General features: G+C 40.3%; 1 protein-coding gene and 1 non-coding gene across 10 annotated transcripts in view; both read left to right on the forward strand.

Moving 5' to 3' along the window:
• Positions 1-24,660, forward strand: part of CACNA2D1 (calcium voltage-gated channel auxiliary subunit alpha2delta 1) — a 533,324-nt gene that overhangs the window by 44,628 nt on the left and 464,036 nt on the right. Inside the window, exon 1 of one of the 9 annotated variants that reach the window (XM_055590115.1) lies at positions 4,348-4,367. The exons of the other annotated variants lie outside the window; for them this stretch is intronic. Coding sequence (XP_055446090.1) covers positions 4,363-4,367 — 5 coding nt within the window. The 5' untranslated portion in view covers positions 4,348-4,362. Of the gene's footprint in view, positions 1-4,347; positions 4,368-24,660 lie in introns of those variants that run through there. 9 annotated transcript variants of the gene reach the window in all.
• On the forward strand, positions 9,647-9,718 carry TRNAF-GAA (transfer RNA phenylalanine (anticodon GAA)). The gene has a single exon. It is a non-coding gene; the product is annotated as a tRNA-Phe (tRNA).

A 24,660-nucleotide genomic window follows, 5' to 3' on the forward strand; every position in this document is an offset into this window, starting at 1 on the left:
AGAACACCCAGGGCTGATCTCCTTCAGAATGGACTGGTTGGATCTCCTTGCAGTCCAAGGGACTCTCAAGAGTCTTTTCCAACACCATAGTTCAAAAGCACCAATTCTTTGGCACTCAGCTTTCTTCACAGTCCAACTCTCACATCCATACATGACCACTGGAAAAACCATAGCCTTGACTAGACTGACCTTTGTTGGCAGAGTAACGTCTCTGCTTTTCAATATGCTATCTAGGTTGTTCATAACTGTCCTTCCAAGGAGTAAGCGTCTTTTAATTTCATGGCTGCAGTCACCATGCAGTGATTTTGGAGCTCAAAAAAATAAAGTCTGACACTGTTTCCACTGTTTCCCCATCTATTTCCCATGAAGTGATGGGACGGGATGTCATGATCTTCGCTTTCTGAATGTTGAGTTTTAAGCCAACTTTTTCACTCTCCTCTTTCACTTTCATCAAGAGGCTTTTTAGTTCCTCTTCACTTTCTGCCATAAGGGTGGTGTCATCTGCATATCTGAGGTTATTGATATTTCTCCTGGCAATCTTGATTCCAGCTTGTGTTCTTCCAGCCCAGTGTTTCTCATGAGGTACTCTGCATATAAGTTAAATAAGCAGGGTGACAATAAACAGCCTTGACGTAATCCTTTTCCTATTTGGAACCAGTCTGTTGTTCCCTGTCCAGTTCTAACTGTTGCTTCCTGACCTGCATATAGGTTTCTCAAGAGGCAGGTCAGGTGCTCTGGTATTCCCATCTCTTTCAGAATTTTCCACAGTTTATTTTGATCCACACAGTCAAAGGCTTTGGCATAATCAATAAAGCAGAAATAGATGTTTTTCTGGAACTCTCTTGCTTTTTCTATGATCCAGCGGATATTGGCAATTTGATCTCTGGTTCCTCTGCTTTTTCTAAAACTAGCTTGAACATCTGGAAGTTCACAGTTCATGTACTGCTGAAGCCTGGCTTGGAGAATTTTGAGCATTACTTTACTAGCGTGTGAGATGAGTGCAATTGTGCGGTAGTTTGAGCATTCTTTGGCATTGCCTTTCTTTGAGATTGTATTGAAAACTGACCTTTTCCAGTCCTGTGGCCACTGCTGAGTTTTCCAATTTTGCTGGCATATTAAGTGCAGCACTTTCACAGCATCATCTTTCAGGATTTGAAATAGCTCAACTGAAATGCCATCCCTCCACTAGCTTTGTTCATAGTGATGCTTTCTAAGGCCCACTTGACTTTACATTCCAGGATGTCTGGCTCTAGGTGAGTGATCACACCATCGTGATTATCTGGGTCATGAAGATCTTTTCTGTACAGTTCTGTGTATTCTTGCCACCTCTTCTTAATATCTTCTTCTTTAGGTCCATACCATTTCTGTCCTTTATCCAGCCTATCTTTAGGTACCAAAAAACAGTTGCCTGAATAAATGAATGAGTGATGCTGTAAACCTGAAAATTGGAAGAATGTGATTGAAATACAGAAGGGTTTTCTATCATAGTTTAGGTGCATTTAGCTTTAGAGAAAGTGGATGTGAATTGTAATGGTAAGTCTTCAGTGCTTTATTTTGGGCCCTTTTTTTTTTTTGTCTTTTTTAGAGATGGAGGGTGCAAAATGGAAAGAAAAGGTGCGTGGGAGATAAAGCTTTTAGTTTTTACCCATTTACAAATGAAACGGTTATATAAAAGTTTTGCCAGTTTATAAAAGGGAATTGTAAACCTAAACTTGTTCTATTGTTAAGAGAAGTTTTTTTTTCTAAATTATTTTATTATCTGGTGGAAAAGTTAAGTTCCTACATAGCTACTTAAAATATAAAGCATTGTTAAATCACAATGGAGACAAACAGAATTGAGTGGAATCAAGAGTGCCTTTTCATGTTGATTGTGACTTTTATGAGATGGAACACTTTACTCAATTTCATAATAGTCATAGTCCAGTAAGATTTTGGTGACTGATCTTATTGGTCTGACTTGAATGGGTGACTTAACTGTAGAAGCTTCTCTGTTCCAATATCAAAATAACTCCTAGTTGATAATTCAAAGAAGTAATGAAAGAACAGAAGGATGAACAAAACAAGGAAGAAAAAAGAAGCAAAAACAGATGAAAGGGAGGGAGGATAGAAGTAATGAAGGAAAGAGACAAACTACTGTGATTTTTCAGTGAAACCTCACTCAGAAATGAGTAAAGCAATTCTAAAATGTTATTTATTTTATTCATTGTGTCTAATAGCATATTGCATCTCTGGGTATAGTACTGTAGTGTGAATAGGTAAGTACACACACATATGTACACATGCATATATTTATGTAATAGTTCAATGCATAGTACATAATAAAGAATTAAAACATACAGACTCTGATTTGAAAACTCCTTCGTTGAAATAAGTGTCTGTAAATGGAATAATGTTTGTACTGTGGCAAAGACAGTTCAACTGTAGGAGTGGAAGATCAGCTGATTCGCTGGACTAAAAATCAAGAGGAGATCTTGATCCTTTTCTCCCAGCTCAGTATTCTTTCCTCTTTACTGTCTGTGAGTCTCTCTCCTAAGTATTTATTAGGTCTGGGGCTCTGAGGCTGCTGAATCATTCTTTCTTGTATGTTGATAGTTGTGGTTTAACCTGAGTTTCCTATAGACGCAATGTTCAAAGAATGACATCACTATAGATATTTAGGTAGAAAAGCAGTTGGAGGCAGCCTGTTTATGAGGCCTGGCCTTGGGCTGCTCTCATCACCTGTCTGATCCTGTCCCTCTGTGTCTCTTTCACATACTTGTGACTATTGGCTGTTAATACATTTTATTCCCATCACTGGCCTACTCTTTCCCACTTTTATCACCTAATGAAAAACATTTCATCTTTCAAGACCCTGTTTTGTCTTGAAAGTGAATCTTGACTCCACTACTGGATTACTTTGGTAAGTTGTTTAACCTCTGTGTGTCTCATCCATATAAGCACCTGTCACAGAACACAGCAATGATGATTAAATGAAGTCATATGGGCTTAGTACATTCTATAATATGGCAATGTATGTTCAGTAAATTTGGCAATCAGAGGAAAATTTGTTGCTGCCTTCAATACTAATATTGCCCTTTCATTGTCAGATACGTCATTAAAACTCTTAACAACATTATATTGTTATCACTCCTTTGCCCTGTGTTTCTTGCACGAGTTTGTGGGCTCCATCAGCATACATGTTTACATTTTCAAATGCTCAATTCTATGCAAAATGAATGTTATTATTAAGAATGATCACTTAGAATCTAAAATAGTCCCATAAATACAAATATATAAAGTCTATAAGTATATTCAGTATACTTCCCTCATGCTTTTCTCCTTTGGTAATCATAAGTTTGTCTTCTTTGTTTGGGGGCCTATTTATACTTTGCAAAAAATTTATATCATTTTTTTAGATTCCATGTGCAAGTGATACCATTCCTTCATTTTTGGATATGTAAAGTAGCAAGATAGCTGCCAGGAAAACCAAACTTCAGAACAATAATGAGTTTTACATAAAAGGTTCTACACAGTGAACAAAATTGAAGGGCAGTATTACAAATTGAGGGTAATTCTTGCCTGGAGAATCCCCATGGACAGAGGAGCCTGGCTGGCTGCAGTCCATGGGGTTGCAAAAGGACGGACACTACCGAGGGACTAAGAACACATGCACATATTACAAATTGAGGAATAATTATTCAGAAGTAAAGGAGTAGCAAGTACAAGGAATCCCCAGGGGAGAAATATATTGTGTAGCCACTAAGTGGTGAATCAGCCCTCAGAAGTGCTAATATGAAAGAAATATTAGCTGATTTAAGATTATCCAAATATCTTCATCTTTAAAGACCTAGATTATGGGACTTATATAGTTATACCTAGCACTCTGCATTGCTTAAAAATTGTATAGAACCTGAAAGTGGGAAAGAAAAAACTTGGAGAGTAAGGGAGCAATATGGCAGTTCAGAAGGTAGTATCAACTGAGAAATAATGGTTACTAAAACATGAGTTTGGGTTAAGGAGTTAAGGGCAGAGTATTTTATTTTGAATTGTACATAGGCAAAATTTAATAATTACCAAAGTAATAGAGTATATTAGGAAGTCCAAATACTTCTGTAGTTCTGTGAAGAGAGAATGATAAAGAACACTGCATTCTTTAGTTTGCATAGCATTTTTACATTTGTCTTACTTAAGCCTATCAAACAAATGCCAGGAATGTATCTTATGCCCATTATTTATTTATTTATTTATTTTTAAATACATCGATGGAGACTCAGAGTAGAGTCATCTGCTGGACTCGCTAATTGCAACTTTCTTTCTGTTACAGAATATTTCTTTAGGCTGAGAAAATATGCTCTTATTATGAAACATTGATGAAAATGTGAAATGTTGTAAGTATAGACAGATATGCGTGCCTTTCTAACTTCCTTTAGAGTATAATTGAAATCATATAAACTCTTAATTGTAATCAACTATTTATATCAATGACCATTATGATATTCAGTGTAGTTCCTCAAACACTTTTAGAGTTAGCATTTTCACCTTGCCTGCTTTTTGAGTTTTATGCTTAGAGGTTTTGTTTTTTTAAAAAAATGTAACTGTATTACAATTGAATTACTCCTTATACAGTATCAAGTAGAAAAATATAAAATCTGAAAAGCAGAGTGCCATGTCTGAGCCCTGGCCAGTGTGCTCTTACATCCAAAGCAGTAAAGTCCATGGTATGAGGAAAGGGGTCCTGGAATCAAATTGCTTGCCATTGCCCTTGTCACTTACCTGGTGTTCAATGCTGGGCAAATATCATTTAAGTTCTCTGTAGCTCAGTTTACTCAGCCAGATTGTGTAATCTATCAGAGTTATGTTTTATGTTTTTTGTTCAATATTGTATTCTGAATGTCTAGAGTAGTGTCCTATGTGTAATAAGCATTCAATAAGTATTTTTTAAAATACATTTGCAAAAAACTGACTATATTATCTACCCATAGGTTGCTTTGAAAGTAGGCCATTTACCATTTACCATAGCTTTTGGCAAATAGGAGATGCTGTCTCTTCTTTCTGCTATGCTTATTATCATCATTATCATTATTAGTGTCTATTATTGTGGCTGAGGGTGAAGGAGGTTTAAAAGGCAAGACATTGTAGACTGTTCTAAGTAAGTGAGCCGGTGTTTTGGGGAAGGACTCCATTCTGGTAAAGTATCTGGTGATTGATTCTATTTAGTTAAACAGAGAGGAGGGTGATGGCTTTATGTAAGTCTCAACTAATAAAGGTTTCAAGTGGCCTTGACCCTCTTGGTTTCTTCTTCTGTCCTAGTTATCCCTTTTCATCTCCTTTCACAGATAATCAGTCTTTGATTCTTTTACTTCTGATGGTTGGGTTTTATCAAGTATTTGAGACTTGGAACTTAAACCATTGGTGTCGTTGCTCCATTTTTTTCTTCCCTATCGCTTCTTCTTCTCTTCATGCTTTCATATGCAATGCTGCTGCTGCTGCTAAGTCACTTCAGTCGTGTCCGACTCTGTGCGGCATAGCTGTAGCTAATTAAATTAACAACTAGTGTTTAATTTTCCTCTCCGAAATGTAAAACTAATTTGGAAGGTCACGGGCCTAGTCCAATATTATAAGGGCTTAGGAACTTTTTATAATATACTAAACGTTAATAGCTTGAGATATTTGTCATTTTTTGGAGAAATCTCCTTTTTTTTTTTTTAAAAAAAAGAAAGTATTCTAGGAAAACAAGCACAAATAAGCCAAAAACCAACAAGCAAAAGCAAACAAGCCCCTAAAATCCCCCAGATATTTGTTATGCATGTTGCTTTTTTGAGAGTGGTCTCTTATTCCATGTTCTCTATGCAGGATACACTGCTTTCAAAAAAAGGGTCTGTGAAGCAAACTAACTGACATGTGATTGATTACTGATAACCTGACACTCAAGCACTCTTATCTGTCATGATAGATTTCAGCATGGAAAGTTTAGTTTTATTTTTTTCCCTTCCTTTCTTTCCTCTTTTACTTCCTGTCTTCCTTTCTTCTAGTTTTCTTTATCCTCCCTCCCTGCCTTCCTTCTTTCTATTCTTTTAAACTCTTTATAAAGAGGATTGAAGGTATTAATGATAAAATCACTAAGTTTTGATTTAAATTCAAGAGCAACAATCCCCAACTTTTTTGACACCAGGGACCAGTTTCTTGGAAGACAGTTTTTCCATGGATGGAGTTAGGGAGGGGTGGTTTTGGGATGATTTAAATGTGTTACATTTATTGTACACTTTATTTCTATTACTATTATTACATTAGCTCCACTTCAGATCATCTGGCAGTAGATCCTGGAGGTTGGGGACCCCTGCTCTAGAGCCCACTTCAAATCCTCTCATCATCCATTTCACCTCAGAGTTAATCAAGCCCTCCTCTAGGTCGTGTTGCACTTGTACTTGCCTTTATTGATGTACTTACTATACTTCATTTATTCTCTATTATCTGAGTAAGAATTGAATCTTTTTTATTGCCATTCCTCATACTTGGCACGTACCAAAGGCTCAGTAGATGTTTATGTTTTACTTCTGACCTTTAGCAGAATTTTTTTCACTTCTCATTCGACGTTTCTGTTGTTCCTGCTATTTTCCCACTGGTATTGCATTAGGGATGTATAAGATTATCTGTAAATAAAATATGCAAGTTATATGTACACACACATATGTACATATATCAGCAAGTCAGGTATCTAGTTATTTTATGTTTATATGATGATTTTACATTTTAGAATATCAAGAATAAATAGTTGTTTACAATTGTTTTTCTTAGTCTTCTTTATGTCAGACACAAGTGAAAGTTTTAGTGTAAATGTGCATGTGTGCTAAATTACTTGAGTCATTTCTGACTCTTTGAGACCGTATGGACCATAGCCTGCCAGGCTCTTCTGTCCCTGGGATTCTCCAGGTAAGAACACTGGAATGGGTTGTCATGCCCTCTTCCAGGGGATCTTCCTGACCCAGAGATTGAATCTGCCATCTCTTACGTCTCATGCTTTGGCAAACGAGGTGGGTTCTTTACCACTAGCACCACACATTGCAACATTTGGTAGCTATGCCTAGGATAGATCATTCATTATCAGGTATTCTGATAAATGGATTTTATGTGTTGGAAAAGTTTTTTCAAGTTTTTATTTTTTATATTAAAATAAGAATGGACAGAAAGTACATCTTTTTTGGTTGCTTATTACATTGAAATAAAATAGATGATTAAGGTTTTTTTTTTTTAAGATTTCTTTATTTACTTATTTTTTATATGTATATGTTTTGGCTGTGGTGGGTCTTGTTGCTGCATGCAGGTTTTCTGTAGTTGCCGAGAATAGGGGCTACTTTTCATTGTGGTGCTCGGGCTTTTCACTGTGGTGGCTTCTTTTGTTGTGAAGCACAGGCTGTAGGCACACAGACTTCAGTAGTTGAAGCACATGGGCTCAGTAGTTATGTCTCGTGGGCTCTAAAGAGGAGGCTCGGTAGTTGTGGCGCATGTTCTTAGGTGGCCCGAGGCATGTGGAATCTTCTAGGATCAGTGATTGAAACTGTGTCCCTTGAACTGCAGGGTGGATTCTTAACCACTGGACCATGAGGGAATCATTAAGTTTTATTTTAATTCCATTTTCTAATGTAAATATATATCTTATTAGACTCTCTTTTTATTTGTCTCTATTTTTGTTAATATAGATACAGTACTATTATTTGAGTTGATTGTATAACGAGCACATCTGTGTAGCATTTAGCTTGGATTATACATATACTTTCCAGGTAAGAACATATGCAGCATTATTCTTTCTGTAAGAAATACCATTTCCCTATTGCATAAAAATACTGCATCTCCGTATATAGGTAAAAATTCTACATACAGATGCTGTTTCAAGGTAATTCAAGAATCACTGCCCTTTGCTTTTTTTGTAGTCTGTCATTTTATTGTATTTGAATCTTTCACCACTGAGCTTTGAAGACTGCTTACTTACAACTTTATATTTACAAAATTCATGGAAATTATTGATAATACAATCAAATTGTTATCACTTCTAGAATATTTATTACTTGGATGGGGGAACACTATGTTTCAAAATGAAAGGTAATAAATTTATTTCTTCTCTTTGCTGTTTCCTGATGACTTACAGAGACACTTGAACCTTTACATCTAAGGGGCAGTATTTATAATCAGAATTTTTGCACCGACATGGGATAGAACCCAGTGATGATCTCTTTTTCTCTGAGGTACATATTGTTCAAAAATATTGTTTTATCTGTTTTCTTAATCATAATAAATTCATTCATTCTCAGCATATAGTGCTTTAATATGTCACTCCTCACAGGGGCATTCTGAAATAAAAGAACATTTCAGGAAAGGGTGAAAAGTTTATATAAAACAAGGAATGACTAATTACAGGTGGGAAGGTAGTTAATCTTTCTAGCTCCCTTTAAATGCTGCCATATGGGACTACCAACTTTACCTTCTGTTTGGTTTGAATTTGTACAAGGGAACAAAATAAGCCTTAAGAAAAATCTATTGTGTGAAAATATTTAAGGTACTTAAAGGCCAAATATAATATTTTTGTGCTGTAGTCTACCTTAGTCTGCCATAATATCAGTACCCTTTATGACATGGATAATTAAATTTCATTGCATTTTGAATTTAAACAGATCAGTTTGGATAATCTGAGACTTCAGAATTAGATGAGTGGGAAAAACATCAAGTGGGTCAGCAGAAGTGAAGATTACACTGTGTAATTTGCCAGTCCTGTTCAATCTAGTGCTAGTAATTGAGTAATTTTTCATGGACATAGAAAACATGCAGAGGACGTAACTTGTTTCCATCTAGTTATATGCTTGTGCAGTGAATGTGTTATCCGATTCTAAAACCGTCTTTGAATTAGCTTTTTTTTTTTTCCCCACGTTGGTACTCTGTGGTTTCTGAGATTTTGTATGATCGTATGAACTGCAAGTGATGCTCAATATTGACAAGTACAGTACAAACAGCAGATGGTAAGATACTGATGGAGACATTTGTTAATGGGCCAGTAGTCTTCCTTAGAAGTACAGATTTTGGGGAGAGTTTTTGGCTTTTTTAACCCACTGCTTTTCTATACTGAGTACCTGGGAAGGAAGAAAGAATCCAAAGATTCTTTTGTGTTTCTTCATGGGTAGAAAAGGTGAGTATCAGGATTGCATTAACCTTAGGTGAAACCACTGTTAGTAAATGGAGTTGCTACATTAGGAAAAAGAATGTATATAAACACCAGCTCTGTCACACACTAGATGGTAAACTTGGACAGATTTCCTAACCCTTCTGAATTTAAGATTCTTTTAATGTATGTTGAAGATCACAATATCTATTTTATTATGTTTTCCATTTACTAGGATGAAGTAATATATATATAGAAAATGTACATAGTATTGCTTCTGGATATTATTACGTAACTGGGAACTAAAGAATGTCATGGGAGATCATGGATTCTACTGGCTTAAAGTATGGGCTTCAGAAAATCAGAAAGATCTGGATTTGAACCCCAGACTAACAGCTTCCTTGCTGTATGAGCAGAAGCAAATTACTTTCTTGGTTTAAGCATTAGTTTGTTTATAAAATGGAGTATTGTTGTTATATGGATAGTGCTACTTATATGCAAATTATTCTAGAGGGGGATTCCCTGGTGGCTCAGATGGTAAAGCATCTGCCTGAAATGCAGGAGACCCGGGTTCGATTCCTGGGTTGGGAAGATCTCCTGGAGAAGAAATGGCAACCCACTCCAGTACTCTTGCCTGGAGAATCCCATGGACGGAGGAGCCTGGTAGGCTACAGTCCATGGGGTTGCAAAGAGTTGGACACGACTGAGGGACTTCACTAGCATGAATTAATTGCTTTATAAAGCTTCCCAGGTGGCTCAGTGGTAAAGAACCCATCTGCCAGCGCAGGAGACTGAGGTTTCATACCCTGCTGGGGAAGATCCTCTGGAGAAGGAAATGGCAACCTACTCCAGTATTCTTGCCTGTAAAATCCCATGGACAGAGGAGACTGGTGGGCTACAGTCCATAGGGTCACAATGAATCAGACATGATTGACTGACTGAGCACCCATAAGTGGTAATTATTGTCTCTTTCTTTCTCTCACTTTTTTTTTTATCCCCCACCAGTGATCATGCTGTCACTATTTTTTGTTAGTAAAATAATAACTATTTGAAGGATTGTTGTAAGTTAAAATTATTTTTGACAGGTCAGAACATGAGCCATAACTAAAAAGATGAAATTATATAGGGTTGAATGTAAAGTCCTACATTTAGGCTTATGAAAAATATTTAAAAATGAAAAATAAGAGAAAAGATGAACTTTGTAAACCTTATGTTAAGTGAAATAAACTAGACAAAGAAGACTACATAGTGTATGATTTCATTTGTATAAAGTTTAAAAGACAGATAAGTTACAGAGACAGAAAGTAGATTAGCAACAACTCTGGACTTAGTCATGGAGAGGACAGGTGGAAGAAATAGAAATTGCTTACTAATGGATGCATAGGTTCTTTCAGGAGGGGTACAAAAGTGATCTAAAATTACATAGTAGTAATGGTTGCACAATCCTATGACTTGACTAAAAAAGAACACTAAACTTTACATTTTTAGTGAAAAATTGTATGTAAATTTTATCTCAATGAAGTTCTTTAAAAATGAAAATAATACTACATTCAAAATAATTTCTGTGATAAGCGTTAAAGTGATAGTTTCACTTTTAGAACTCTGTTAATCCATTCAGTAATTAGCATTTTCCACATTAGAGACATAGTTTTGTATGTATTACGTTTAAGTGTGTATGGGAAGTGCTTTCCCATGACTGTAAACATCTCAAGGGGAAAAAAAGATGGGTCCCAGGCTTCCTCAGTTCTCTGAAACTGTACACATTCTCAGTTAATAAACCCCTTTTCTAGAAGTGGTATTTTGTACTTCTGCTGTTATTTTATTGTTAATTGGCTATTTCTTGTTGATGATGTAGTCCTTAAGACCTGCTTTCAGGAATCCCTAAAGAGCCTATGAAGCTTCAACTCTAATTTACCTCCAGGTTCGCACAGTTACCTGAGCCCTGGGAGAAGACTTAGTTTTCCCAGCAGACTTTTCTTTTACTCAAGAAAACAGGGATATTAGCACACAGATAAAGACTGGTGACTCTGCTTTCTGATACAGGCAGGTGAAGACCCCAAAAGAGGAATAGCTCTTTCCAGTCTTCAAATGGTACACACTATACAGGGGCTCACACTTAATTCAAACAAGTCTTTTTTGCTCTTTTTTTTCTGAGAAGAAAATATTGCTCTAGAGAAGCCAGTGGGCCTCAAGTTTGGTGAACTTTGATGGCCTTGAAAGTTGCTTGGCTGCTCTCTGGCCTCTTAGACAACATCCTATGGCTTATTCCCTCATAAAGCACAGGGCACAGGGCCTCTGACTTCGTGGACTGTATGTGAAATGGAAAATGCTGCTCAAAATGAGCAACCCACCTGAACTGATTTTCACAGTTCTGTGAATTTTGCTCTCAGAACAGAGTACTGTGGTGGCTGGAGCATCTAGAATTCTAATCTGTTCTTTAAGAGCTCATCACACCTCCACCTAGCCACTAATAAAGTAAGCCAACACAAAGCCAAAACATAACCTGCTTTTTTGAATATCAGGTTGTCAGGGGAGTTTCTAATTTCCTTGGTTCTGTCTCGCCGCAGCAAAAATTTGAAGCCATGGATGGACAAGTGTTACAGCTCAGTTGTATTTGGCAAGCAAAGGAAAATCGAGGCATGAGGGCGGGCTGACCCAAAAGACATGAAGAGAAGAGAAGCCCCAGGCTCAATTTTGGCTCCTCTTTTTACATGTTTTTTCTCCTCCCCCTGAGCCTGCCCTGTGTAAATTGGGCTAGCCAGGGGGGCTGTTTGTTTCACCTGAGGTTCTCACTCAGGTCCTCGGACCTTCCTTTGTTCTATTTTCACGGGCTTTTCTCTTTCTTTATCTTTTAGCCACCACCATTTTGGATTCCTTTTTCCTATTCTAACTACCTAACATTTCCCCTTCAGGAGATGGGAGGCCTGATTCTTTGGGAATAGGGGTGTCGAGGTCTCTCTGGCTACTTCCTGCAGAACTGGGATGGCAAGGGGCATTGGGCCTCCCTCTCTTGCTAGTCTCAAGCCTCAGAGTCCTCATTGTGGTGTTCATCTAAGGGTGAGTGATATTTTCTGTGGTTGGCTGTAGTTTTATATATCCTTGTTGAACTGGCACTGCATGTTGTAGTTTGTTGACCTGGGCAGAGACAAAACAGGTTAGACAATTGATAATACATGGAGCAGTCATAAGCAGCATCAATATGGTGATAAACAAGGGTTAGTAGGGGCATTACACACACAGAAGTCGCTCAGTCGTGTCCGACTCTTGGCGACCCCATGGATTGTAGCCCACCAGGCTCCTTGGTCCATGGGATTTTCCAGGCATGAATACTGGAGTGGGTTGCCGTTTTCTTCTCCAGGGGATCATCCTGACCCAGGGATCGAACCCGGGTCTCCCGCATTGTAGGCAGACGCTTTACCGTCTGAGCTACCAGGGAAGTCCATGAAAAACACAGAAGAGTAGTAGTAAGCATTAGCCAACTCCAAATTCCCGCTCGCCAGGAGAAGGATCCCAGAAAGAGATATTGTAGCCACCCTGAGGACTCTCCAGCTTGTTCTTTGAGGTCCTGTAGGCTTTGGAATGTTTTTCTTGAGGACTGTGAGACTTTCTTTAACTTAGCTGGAAGGTATTTACCCAGAAACAACACGTCTCATTCAAGATGGCTCAAGTCCCTCCTTGTTCAGGGATCAGAAGATCTGTCTCCTGTCTATTTAGGAGTACAATCCCTGCCAAACTGTGTTAGCTCGTTAGAGCTGTCCTGAGAAGTCTTATCCCCAGAAACTTAATTTTGGGAGTGTTCATTAGAATGATACTCATCTGTAGTCCAGAATAGGTATCTAATAGCTCCCAGGGGCTCACAGGTGGATTGAGTGTCCTCTTCTGTTTTCTTCCAAAGCTTGACTCATGAGTAGTGAAAATAGGAGTCGTATCCTGGTACCTTGACTACTGTGGGGATAGAAAGTATTACAGGGTAGGTGCCCTTCCATGTGGGCTGGAGTTGAGCCTTTGGGGACCCATCTTTCCAGACTTTAATTAGGACTTGAGTTCCTGGAGCATATAGTGGTGACTCTTCAGAATCTTTTGTGTGCTGGTTGACACCCAGCAAGCATATATCTTGTTGGAATTGCCCAATAGCCATGGCCTAAGACTGGAGGGTCTGAGCCTCTGGATCTAGGAAGAGGTCACTGACATAAACAAAAGGTCTCCCATATAGCATCTCATAAGGACTAAGACCAACGTGTTCCTTAGGGGCAGTATGGTGTGGAGGAGAGCTATTGGTAAAGCCTTCTTCCATTTGAGAGAGGTCTCCTGTGTTATTATTTTTTATCACTGATTTTAAGAATCGGTTGGCTCTTTCTACTTTTTCTGAAGACTGAGGCCTGCAGGCACATTGTAGATAATAAATAATGCCCAAATGTTTTAGAGACCCCTTGAGTGACCTTAGAAGTAAATGATGTCCCATTGTCACTTTGTAATGACTTGGGCAGACCAAATCTCAGAATGATTTCATGGAGCAGTTTTTTTTAACTACCTCCTCAGCCTTCTCAGTCTGGGAAAGTCTTCAATCCATCCTGTGAATGTATCTGTCATGACTAATAGGTATTTATACCCTTGAGAAACTGGCATCTGGTGAAGTCCATCTGCCAGTCCTCTCCTGGGTAGGTCCCACGTTGTTGGATGGGATGGGCCGTCTGGGGTCTTTGAGCTATTTGGGGGTTGTTTAACTGGCAAGTGAGATGGGGGAGACTGGCTGCCTTATAGTTGTTAGGAGGCCTGTTCCTCTGAAGGACCTTTTTAGTAATCTTTGGAGGGCCTTTTCCCCTAAATGAGTGGTGGCATGTAAGGAGTTAACCAACTTCTGTTGGAGGTTCCCAGGCAGAAAAAGGAGTCCCTCCTTTTGGAACCACCCCATAAGATCTTCTTGAAAGTCCTCACTCTTAGATTTAAGAGTCTTACCTTCAGTATATGATGGCGTTTCTGGCAAATTAGTCTGTGGAAGTAAGGTGGCAATCCTTATTAGGTCATTGTTCTGTAATGCTGCTCTCTTAGCTACCTAATTGGCAGTTTAGTTCCTTCGTTCCACTTCCTCATGCTCCCTTTTTGGTGTACTTTACAATGGGAGACTGAAACCTTGGTGGGCAGATGGACTGCCTCCAAGACCCTAAGGATGTGGTCAAGTGGCCTCTTTATTTCCAAATAGTGGCATGTGCATGTAGCACCAGAAAGGCAGGCTTGGAGTCAGTGCAAATGGCTACTCTTTTTCCTTTTCCCAGCTCTAAAGGTTGAGTCAGGGCTATGAGCTCAGCTAATTGGGCTGAAGTACCTGGTGGCAGCGGCTTAGTCTCTGTGGTCTCAAAGTTGGAGACTACTGCATATCTGGCCCTTATTTTTCCATCCAAGACAAAGCTGCTTCCATCAGTGTACCATATTTCCTCAGAATTGGTCAGAGGATCTTCTGACAATCCCTCTTGGGGTTTTGCTCAGTGGTCCAAAGTTTCTAGGCAAACGTGAAAGGGGAGAGAGACCTCAGGTAGGCAGGAGGGTAGCTGGGTTAAGAACCTCACAAGGGGATATAGTCAGGCCTTGATTTTCTTTTCTTTTCTTTTTTAAAAAAAATTAATTAATTTATTTTAACTGGAGGCTAATTACTTAATATTGTAGTGGTTTTTGCCATACATTGACATGAATCAGCCATGGGTATACATGTGTCCCCCACCCTGAACTCCCCTTCCACCTTCCTCCCTATCTCATCCCTCAGGGTCATCCCAGTGCACTGGCCCTGAGCACACTGTCTCATGCATCGAACCTGGACTGGCGATCTGTTTCACATATGGTAATATACATGTTTTAATGCTATTCGCTCAAATCATCCCACCCTAGCCTTCTCCCAGAAAGTCCAAAAGTCTGTTCTTTACATCTGTGTCTCTTTCGCTATCTTGCATATAGGGTCATCGTTATCATCTTTCTAAATTCTGTATATATGCATTAATATACTGTGTTGGTTTTTTCTTTCTGACTTACTTCACTCTGTATAATACCTCATTAGAATTGATTCAAATGCATTCTTTTTAATAGCTGAGTAATATTCCATTGTGTATATGTACCCCAGCTTTCTTATCCATTCATCTGCCAATGAACATCTAGGTTGTTTCCATGTCCTAGCTATTGTAAACAGTGCTGCAATGAACATTGGGGTACCCATGGCTCTTTCAATTCTGGTTTCCTCAGTGTGTATGCCCAGCAGTGGGATTGCTGGGTCATATAGCAGTTCTATGTCCAGTTTTTTAAGGAATCTCCACACTGTTTTCCATAATGGCTGTACTAGTTTGCATTCCTACCAACAGTGTAAGAGTGTTCCCTTTTCTCCACACCCTCTCCAGCATTTATTGTTTGTAGACTTTTTGACAGCAGCCATTCTGACTGGCATGAGATGGTACCTCATTGTGATTTTGATTTGCATTTCTCTGATAATGAGTGATGTTGAGCATCTTTTCATGTGTTTGTTAGCCATCTGTATGTCTTCTTTGGAGAAATGTCTGTTTAGTTCTTTGGCCCATATTTTGATTGGGTCGTTTATTTTTCTGGAATTGAGCTGCAGGAGTTGCTTGTATATTTTTGAGATTAATTCTTTGTCAGTTGCTTCATTTGCTAATATTTTCTCCCATTCTGAAGGCTATCTTTTCACCTTGGTTATAGTTTCCTTCATTGTGCAAAAGCTTTTAAGTTTAATTAGGTCTTATTTGTTTATTTTTGCTTTTATTTCCATTTCTCTGGGAGGTGGGTCATGGAGGATCCTGCTGTGTTTTATGTCATAGAGTGTTTTGCCTATGTTTTCCTCTAAGAGTTTTATAGTTTCTGGTCTTACGTTTAGATCTTTAATCCATTTTGAGTTTATTTTTGTGTATGGTGTTAGAAAGTGTTCTAGATTCATTCTTTTACAAGTGGTTGACCAGTTTTCCCAGCACCACTTGTTATAGAGATTGTCTTTTCTCCATTGTATATTCTTGCCTCCTTTGTCAAAGATAAGGTGTCCATAGGTGTGTGGATTTATCTCTGGGCTTTCTATTTTATGCCATTGATCTATATTTCTGTCTTTGTGCCAGTACCATACTGTCTTGATGACTATAGCTTTGTAGTAGAGCCTGAAGTCAGGTAGGTTGACTCCTCCAGTTCCATTCTTCTTTCTCGAGATTGCTTTGGTTATTTGAGGCTTTTTGTATTTCCGTACAAATTGTGAAATTATTTGTTCTAGTTCTGTGAAAAATACCATTGGTAGCTTCATAGAAATTGCATTGAATCTATAGATTGCTTTGGGTAGTATACTCATTTTCACTATATTGATTCTTCTGATCCATGAACATGGTATATTTCTCCATCTATTAGTGTCCTCTTTGATTTCTTTCACCAGTGTTTTATAGTTTTCTATATATAGGTCTTTTATTTCTTGAGGTAGATTTATTCCTAAGTATTTTATTCTTTTCATTGCAGTGGTGAATGGAGTAGTTTCCTTAATTTCTCTTTCTGTTTTCTCATTGTTAGTGTATACGAATGCAAGGGATTTCTTTGTGTTACTTTTATATCCTGCATCTTTACTATGTTCATTGATTAGCTCTAGTAATTTTCTGGTGATGTCTTTAGGGTTTTCTATGTAGAGGATCATGTCATCTGCAAACAGTGAGAGTTTTACCTCTTCTTTTCCAATCTGGTTTCTTTTTCTTTTTCTTTTCTTTTTGCTGTGGCTTAAACTTCCAAAACTAGGTTGAATAGTAGTGGTGAGAGTGGGCGCCCTTGTCTTGTTCCTGACTTTAGGGGAAATATTTTCAGTATTTCACCATTGAGGATAATGTTTGCTGTGGGTTTGTCATATATGGCTTTTTTTATGTTGAGGTATGTTCCTTCTATGCCTGCTTTCTGGAGGGTTTTTATCATAAATGGATGTTGAATTTTGTCAAAGGCTTTCTCTGCATCTATTGAGATAATCATATGGTTTTTGTCTTTCAGTTTATTAATGTGGTATATCACATTGATTTGCGAATATTGAAGAATCCTTGCATCCTTGGGATAAAGCCTACTTGGTCATGATGTATGATCTCTTTAATGTGTTGTTGGATTCTGTTTGCTAGAATTTTGTTAAGGATTTTTGCCTCTGTGTTCATCACTAATATTGGCCTGTAGTTTTCTTGTTTTGTAGGCCTGGATTTTCCATCAGTACTATTTGATACCTGAGGATTCTCTGATCAGACATCCATAAATGGCCTCTCCCATTCAGGAGTTGTTTCACTTGGTGGCTGGTAAAAATAGTTATTTTGCCCCCAAAAGAGTTTTCACACATCGTCTATCAGGACCGTAATAGCTGCAGGATTTTGAAGGCTGGGAAAGATCTCTTCCCAATGAAGGAATAGGACTCTCAGGGGCCACCAGAAACTGGTGGGAAAAGATTTGTCCATCCCAGCAACAAAGAAGTGCTTGGGTGAATCTTTTTGTAATTGTTTTCCTTGTAGCACCCAAAGTACAGGTTGGGAGGAGAAGGCTCCAGAGTAGGAGGTCAGGACAGAGTAGGTAGCTCCTGTGTCAACCAAGAAATTCTCAGACCTACCTGCCACATCCAGTTGCACCCTTGGCTCCAGCCCCGTGATGGTTATTTGTGACAGGTGGGCTGGCTGGAGTGGGCCGCTTCAGTCCTCTTGAACCATTGTTGAGGGAAGGCTTGGCGCTTGACCTTGAGACTCTTGGGTCCCCAGGGCAGAGTGCCGCCCAGTGTCCCAATTAATGGCCTTTGTAGCAAGCCGTTTTAGGAAACCTGTCACGGTTTAGACACTCTTTGGCCCAATGTCCCACCTGTCCACAGATTAGACATTTGCCTCATGCCTTGTTGTTCAAGGACCCGGGGTTTGCCATACGGCTTCCCTGGAGGGCAACCAGCATCTGGGCATGCCTTGTCTCTTTCCTTCTCTCCCTTTCCTGGGCCTTGGCCTCCCTCTCCTGTTCTTTGTTATAAAAGGTATTGGTTGCTGTCTGGACATCTCATTTAAACAGGCAGCAGGATCCTGCTGCTATAGCTGTTGTAACTTTATCCTGATGTCTGATTCACATTGGGACAGGAATTTATTCTTTAAAATCACCTATCCCTTATAAGAGTCTAAGTCCAGATTGGTAAACTTTTGGAGGGCCTCTTTTAGCCTTTCCAGAAAGGTAATGGGGTTCTCGTTGGGCTCCTGAGTTATTGCTGAGACCCGGGCATAGCTTATTACTTTTTGCTAGGCTGCTTATAGTCCTTTACACAGATCAGAAGATGATCCCTTTCCCAGATGTGCTCAGGGTCATTATAATTCCAATTAGGATCTAAGGAGGGGTCCGCAGTTTTTCCTACTGGGTGTTTATCGCTTGACATGTGAGGCCCTGTAGCATACCTTCTGGCTTCCTTTAAGACACTAGCATGCTCAGGGTCAGATAAAGTTTGACTAAATATGACCATGATGTCTTTCCAAGTCAAGTCAAAGGCCAAGGTAATGTGTTGAAATGTATCTATATATTTGCCTGGGTCATCCATATAGCTTCCCAGGTCTTTAGTTCTAAGAGGGAGAAAGGCTTAAGGACCCGGGTTGGTCTGAATTCTCCCCCAGTTTCAACTAACGGACAAATTTGAGTTGGCTTTTGTGGAGGGGGTGCTCCCAGATATGGAGGCACATTTGGATACAAGGAAGGAGCACCAGGCAACTCGGGAGCCATGGGAAGTGAGCCTTCATGGGGGGCTTCCTTCTCTTGGTTGTCTGTGCCTAATACCATTTGCCTAGTAGGCTCACTTTTAGGGCATATAACAAACCCATACTTAAGACAGAGTTCCTGCATATCTCTTAGCCAGAAGAAAATTTGAACACAGGGTGTCTCTGTCCATTCCCTTGTCTTTTGCAGAATAATTCTAGCTGCAGGATTGTATTGTAATTTAAATTCCCATCCTCAGGCCAGTGTTCCTTGTCAGCCAGAGGGTACCCTTGGCCATGCAGTGGTACAAAAGAATTTTAAGCGACTTCTCCTTTAGAGTTAGAGGATCAAACACTTCCAGTTATCAAGGATGCATCTCAAAGGTGTCTGTCTGGAAATGGATTGGTTATTTACCATGTGAAAGACAGTGATGACAGGGAGGAAAGAAAAAAAAAAAAAAACAACTAATAGTCCTTCTGTTTTTATGGGTGGACTCCTTAGGGGTGAGTCTGTCTGAAGCTTGTTCTACCCAATAGTGTTGCAACCTGAGAGCCAAGCATTCCTGGGTCAGGGTGCAGATTCACAGGCAGGCTGAGGTGTGACAGTCTCCTAAAGATCGACTCCCTGGGCAGATCGAGGCAGGTCAGCCTCCTGAGAATTGGGTCCCTGGGCAGGTCGAGGCATGTTGACCTCCTGGGACTTCCAGACTGGAGTTGGGCATCCCCAAGGTCTCCAGTGTGACCAGTGCTGGGTAGGAGTTCAGTTCAGTTCAGTTCAGTCGCTCAGTCATGTCCGACTCTTTGCAACCCCATGAATCTCAGCACGCCAGGCCTCCCTGTCCATCACCAACTCCCGGACTTCACCCAGACTAATGTCCATCGAGTCAGTGATGCCATCCAGCCATCTCATCCTCTGTCATCCCCTTCTTCTGCCCCCAATCCCTCCCAGCATCAGAGTCTTTTCCAATGAGTCAACTCTTCACATGAAGTGGCCAAAGTACTGGAAATTCAGCTTTAGCATCATTCCTTCCAAAGAACACCTAGGCCTGATCTCCTTCAGAATGGACTGGTTGGATCTCCTTGCAGTCCAAGGGACTCTCAAGAGTCTTCTCCAACACCACACTTCAAAAGCATCAATTCTTCAGCACTCAGCCTTCTTCACAGTCCAACTCTCACATCCATACATGACCACAGGAAAAACCATAGCCTTGACTAATGGACCTTTGTTGGCAAAGTAATGTCTCTGCTTTTCAATATGCTATCTGGGTTGTTCATAACTGTCCTTCCAAAGAGTAAGCGTCTTTTAATTTCATGGCTGCAGTCACCATCTGCAGTGATTTTGGAGCCCCCCAAAATAAAGTCTGACACTGTTTCCCCATCTATTTCCCATGAAGTGATGGGACCGGATGCCATGATCTTTGTTTTCTGAGTGTTGAGCTTTAAGCCAACTTTTTCACTCTCCACTTTCACTTTCATCAAGAGGCTTTTGAGTTCCTCTTCACTTTCTGCCATAAGGGTGGTGTCATCTGCATATCTGAGGTTATTGATATTTCTCCCAGCAATCTTGATTCCAGCTTGTGTTCTTCCAGTCCAGTGTTTTTCATGATGTACTCTGCATAGAAGTTAAATAAGCAGGGTGACAATATACAGCCTTGACATACTCCTTTTCCTATTTGGAACCAGTCTGTTGTTCCCTGTCCAGTTCTAACTGTTGCTTCCTGACCTGCATACATTTTTCTCAAGAGGCAGGTCAGGTGCTCTGGTATTCCCATCTCTTGAAGAATTTTCCACAGTTTATTGTGATCCACACAGTCAAAGGCTTTGGCATAGTCAATAAAGCAGAAATAGATGTTTTTCTGGAACTCTCTTGCTTTTTCGATGATCCAGTAGATGTTGGCAATTTGATCTCTGGTTTCTCTGCCTTTTCTAAAACCAGCTTGAAGATCTGGAAGTTCACGGTTCATGTATTGCTGAAGCCTGGCTTGGAGAATTTTGAGCATTACTTTACTAGCGTGTGAGATGAGTGCAATTGTGTGGTAGTTTGAGCATTCTTTGGCATTGCCTTTCTTTGGGATTGGAATGAAAACTGACCTTTTCTAGTCCTGTGGCCACTGCTGAGTTTTCCATATTTGCTGGCATATTGATTGAGTGCAGCACTTTCACAGCATCATCTTTCAGGACTTGAAATAGCTCAACTGGAATTCCATCAACTCCACTAGCTTTGTTCGTAGTGATGCTTTCTAAGGCCCACTTGACTTCACATTCCAGGATGTCTGGCTCTAGGTCAGTGATCATAGCATCATGATTATCTGGGTCGTGAAGATCTTTTTTGTACAGTTCTTCTGTGTATTCTTGCCACCTCTTCTTAATATTTTCTGCTTCTGTTAGGTCCATACCATTTCTGTCCTTTATCAAGCCCATCTTTGCATGAAATGTTCCATTGGTGTCTCTCATTTTCTTGAAGAGATCTCTAGTCTTTCCCATTCTGTTGTTTTCCTCTATTTCTTTGCCTTGATCGCTGAGGAAGGCTTTCTTATCTCTTCTCGCTATTCTTTGGAACTCTGCATTCAGATGCTTATATCTTTCCTTTCCTCCTTTGCTTTTCGCTTCTCTTCTTTTCACAGCTATTTGTAAGGCCTCCCCAGACAGCCATTTTGCTTTTTTGCATTTCTTTTCCATGGTGATGGTCTTGATCCCTGTCTCCTGTACAGTGTCACATCCACTGCAGATGTGAATAGATAACTTGATGTAAAACAATCCATGTCTGTGCCCTGAGACTTGGAACCTGGTCAAACACCCATAAGTCTTATCCTCTTATTGCTTTGAGGGAATGTAAGTCACTGACTTCCTCCCCTAGTCTTTCATAAGAACAGCTTAGGGTATTTTCAGTGGTAAACATTTCATTGTCATAGACCCACTTTAGGTAATAACAGAAGTAATGACAAAGGAGTGGGTGATTTGGTTCTGTTAGGGGCATTAGGAATATTTTAATAATAGGTGGTGTGGAGCAATGTTGCCTACAAGGGGGCAGGGTCCTGGTTGTAGGAGTTAGTAAGTGGCTTAAGAACAAATTGATAAGAGGCAACAGACCGGATGTTCCATAAAAATGGAGTGGAGATTTGATCCAGGGGTATGTTTGTAACTTTAGGAGAAGGGTGGTAAGGGTTTGGGCCCAAACGGCCTGCAGGGCTAACTCCCAAAGTGGCCATCATTACCCCTGGAATCCTATTTGCCCTTGAAGGGATGCCAGCAACAGATGGAGTTCTAGCAGGCATTGTGTGCCTATCACCAGACCTAGCGGGTTCACTGAGATGCTGTTGTTGCACATGTTGTAGGAAACATGGAAAATGAAGGCCTGAATATCTAGAGGGATTGAATATTATACAGTATTTCCTTCCCAAGGGCCAGCTGTTTTCTGGTTGTCCCTCCAGAAGATTGTAGAGGCAACATTGTTGGCCCAGACGGGGCTCAGGAAAAGAGCATGGAACAGGAGGGAAGGGGGCGGGTCACAACTTTTGAAAGAATGACATAGCCCAAGTGCATAACATAAACTGATTAAAATCACATGGGTCTAAGAAGACAAGTCAAATTCAACTAAATCTTGATCCTCAATCTATAAGCTAAATGACACACCTAGAGGTGTCAGGACAGTTCCAAGGTACTGTCAAAAGTCTGAGGAGTGGGTGGTTCCCCAATTGTTGGAATGATCCTCCAACTCATTAGCATATGAAATCACCCAGTTCAGGAAAACTAGCAACTACATTCCATGGCCTCTGCACTTGCCCTCTGTGATGACCCACACCCTGTGGAGTGTGCTTCTCCCTAAATCTGAACAAATCTACCTCCTACCTATTGCTCTGTTTCTCACTGAGCTTTTTCAATGAGACATCAAAACCTGAGGTTGATTAGGTCCTGAAACCAGGCACTGTGGGTTTCGGCAGGGCTCAAATCCCAGTTGAACATGAATGAGTGACTAAGCATATTACAGAGTCCCTGCCATGAGGGTTTGAGTCCCAATCTTAGGTAAACGGTTTCAAACACAACTTTCAGAAATGGGAAGCTGATGACCTGCCCAGTCAAACAGTGGCATAGATGGAGAGAGGAGCTGAAAGGAGGGAGGAAAAAGCAGTAGGAAAAATGTGCTGAGGAATCCCCTTCATAACCTGCCGGAAAATCTGCTGAATACCTGACCTGTGCTCACAGTTTTCATTGGCCTGATCCTTGGCACAAAGAAGATGAAGGAAGGAAGAACTCCCACACCTTGGCAACAGCTACTAAGGCACAGCAGGTAGTAGAGCCCTCAGGACACCCTGGGGCACCCACTGCCACTCGCCTGTTCCCAGGGGATTCGAGGAAACAAGAAATGAGAGATTGTAAAGAAATTAAGATTTTGTTAGCCATATGTCCTTCCAGCCATAGGAGGGAGGATTTCCTACTCCAGCTGGAGGTCTTCTGGAATCTGATACTGAGCTGCATGAGCTTTCTGCTGAGTTTGTTTTTGCTGAGTTCTTGCATGCTGGGCTTCTTGTCACTTCCACCGCGCTGAGTTTTCTTCATGTTTGGCTTCCACTGTAGGAACTTTGGCCAAGTTGGTCTTCTGCTGTGCTTGGCCTCCACCTCGCAGTGGCCAAGCTGAGGTTGTTTCAGCCAGGTTAAATCTGAGAAACGGCACCATATATGTCAGGGGAGTGTGTAAATTTCCTGTCTGTCTCGCCGCAGCAAAAATTTGAGGCAACAGACGGAAAAATGTTTGGAGAAGGCAATGGCAACCCCCTCCAGTACTCTTGCCTGGAAACTCCCATGGATGGAGGAGCCTGGTGGGCTGCAGTCCATGGGGTCGCCAAGAGTCAGACACGACTGAGCGACTTCACTTTTACTTTTCACTCTCATGCATTGGAGAAGGAAATGGCAACCCACTCCAGTGTTCTTGCCTGGAAAATCCCATGGACGGAGGAGCCTGGTGGGCTGCAGTCCATGGGGTCGCTAAGAGTCAGACACGACTGAGCGACTTCACTTTTACTTTTCACTCTCATGCATTGGAGAAGGAAATGGCAACCCACTCCAGTGTTCTTGCCTGGAGAATCCCAGGGACAGGGGAGCCTGGTGGGCTGCCATCTATGGGGTCGCAGAGTCGGACACAGCTGAAGTGACTTAGCAGCAGCAGCAGCAAGGAAGAGTGTTACAGCTTAGTTTTATTTGACAAGCAAAGGAAAATACATCCTCGAGGCATGAGGGCGGGCCGACCCAAAAGACATGAAGAGAAGAGAGGCCCCAGGCTCAATTTTGGCTCCTCTTTTTACATGTTTTTCTCCTCCCCCTGGTCCTGCCCTGTGTAAATTGGGCTAGCCATGGGGGGCTGTTTCACCTCAGGTTCTCACTTAGGTCCTCGGACCTTCCTTTGTTCTATTTATGTGGGCTATTTTCTTACTTTGTCTTTTAGCCACTGCCATTTTGGACTCCTTTTTCCTATTCTAACTACCTAACATGGTATAATGAAACTTCTAGAATATTTGCTAATTCATAGACTGAAAGTGAATATGTAGGCAGAAAATCAATACTTTTCTGTTTTCCTGTAAAGGGAAGATAACTCTGCTTTATGGTATTCTAATGTATTTTAATTTTCTTTGCTACTTATTTGCATTTAGCTAAGAAAAGAGCAAAAGCATTCATACTGTGTTCTCAGGTATTTTGCAATGAATCATATGTGATATATTATGGGAAAGTCAGGTTTTGATTAAAATTTTTACTCTTGATTATCTAAATAGTTCAGAAAATTTAATTCATAGCTCAGAAAATTTCATTTGCAATGTGAAAACTAATATTTTCATGGTA

Source organism: Bubalus kerabau, chromosome 8, assembly GCF_029407905.1.
Source record: "Bubalus kerabau isolate K-KA32 ecotype Philippines breed swamp buffalo chromosome 8, PCC_UOA_SB_1v2, whole genome shotgun sequence".
Lineage (NCBI taxonomy): Eukaryota > Metazoa > Chordata > Mammalia > Artiodactyla > Bovidae > Bubalus > Bubalus kerabau.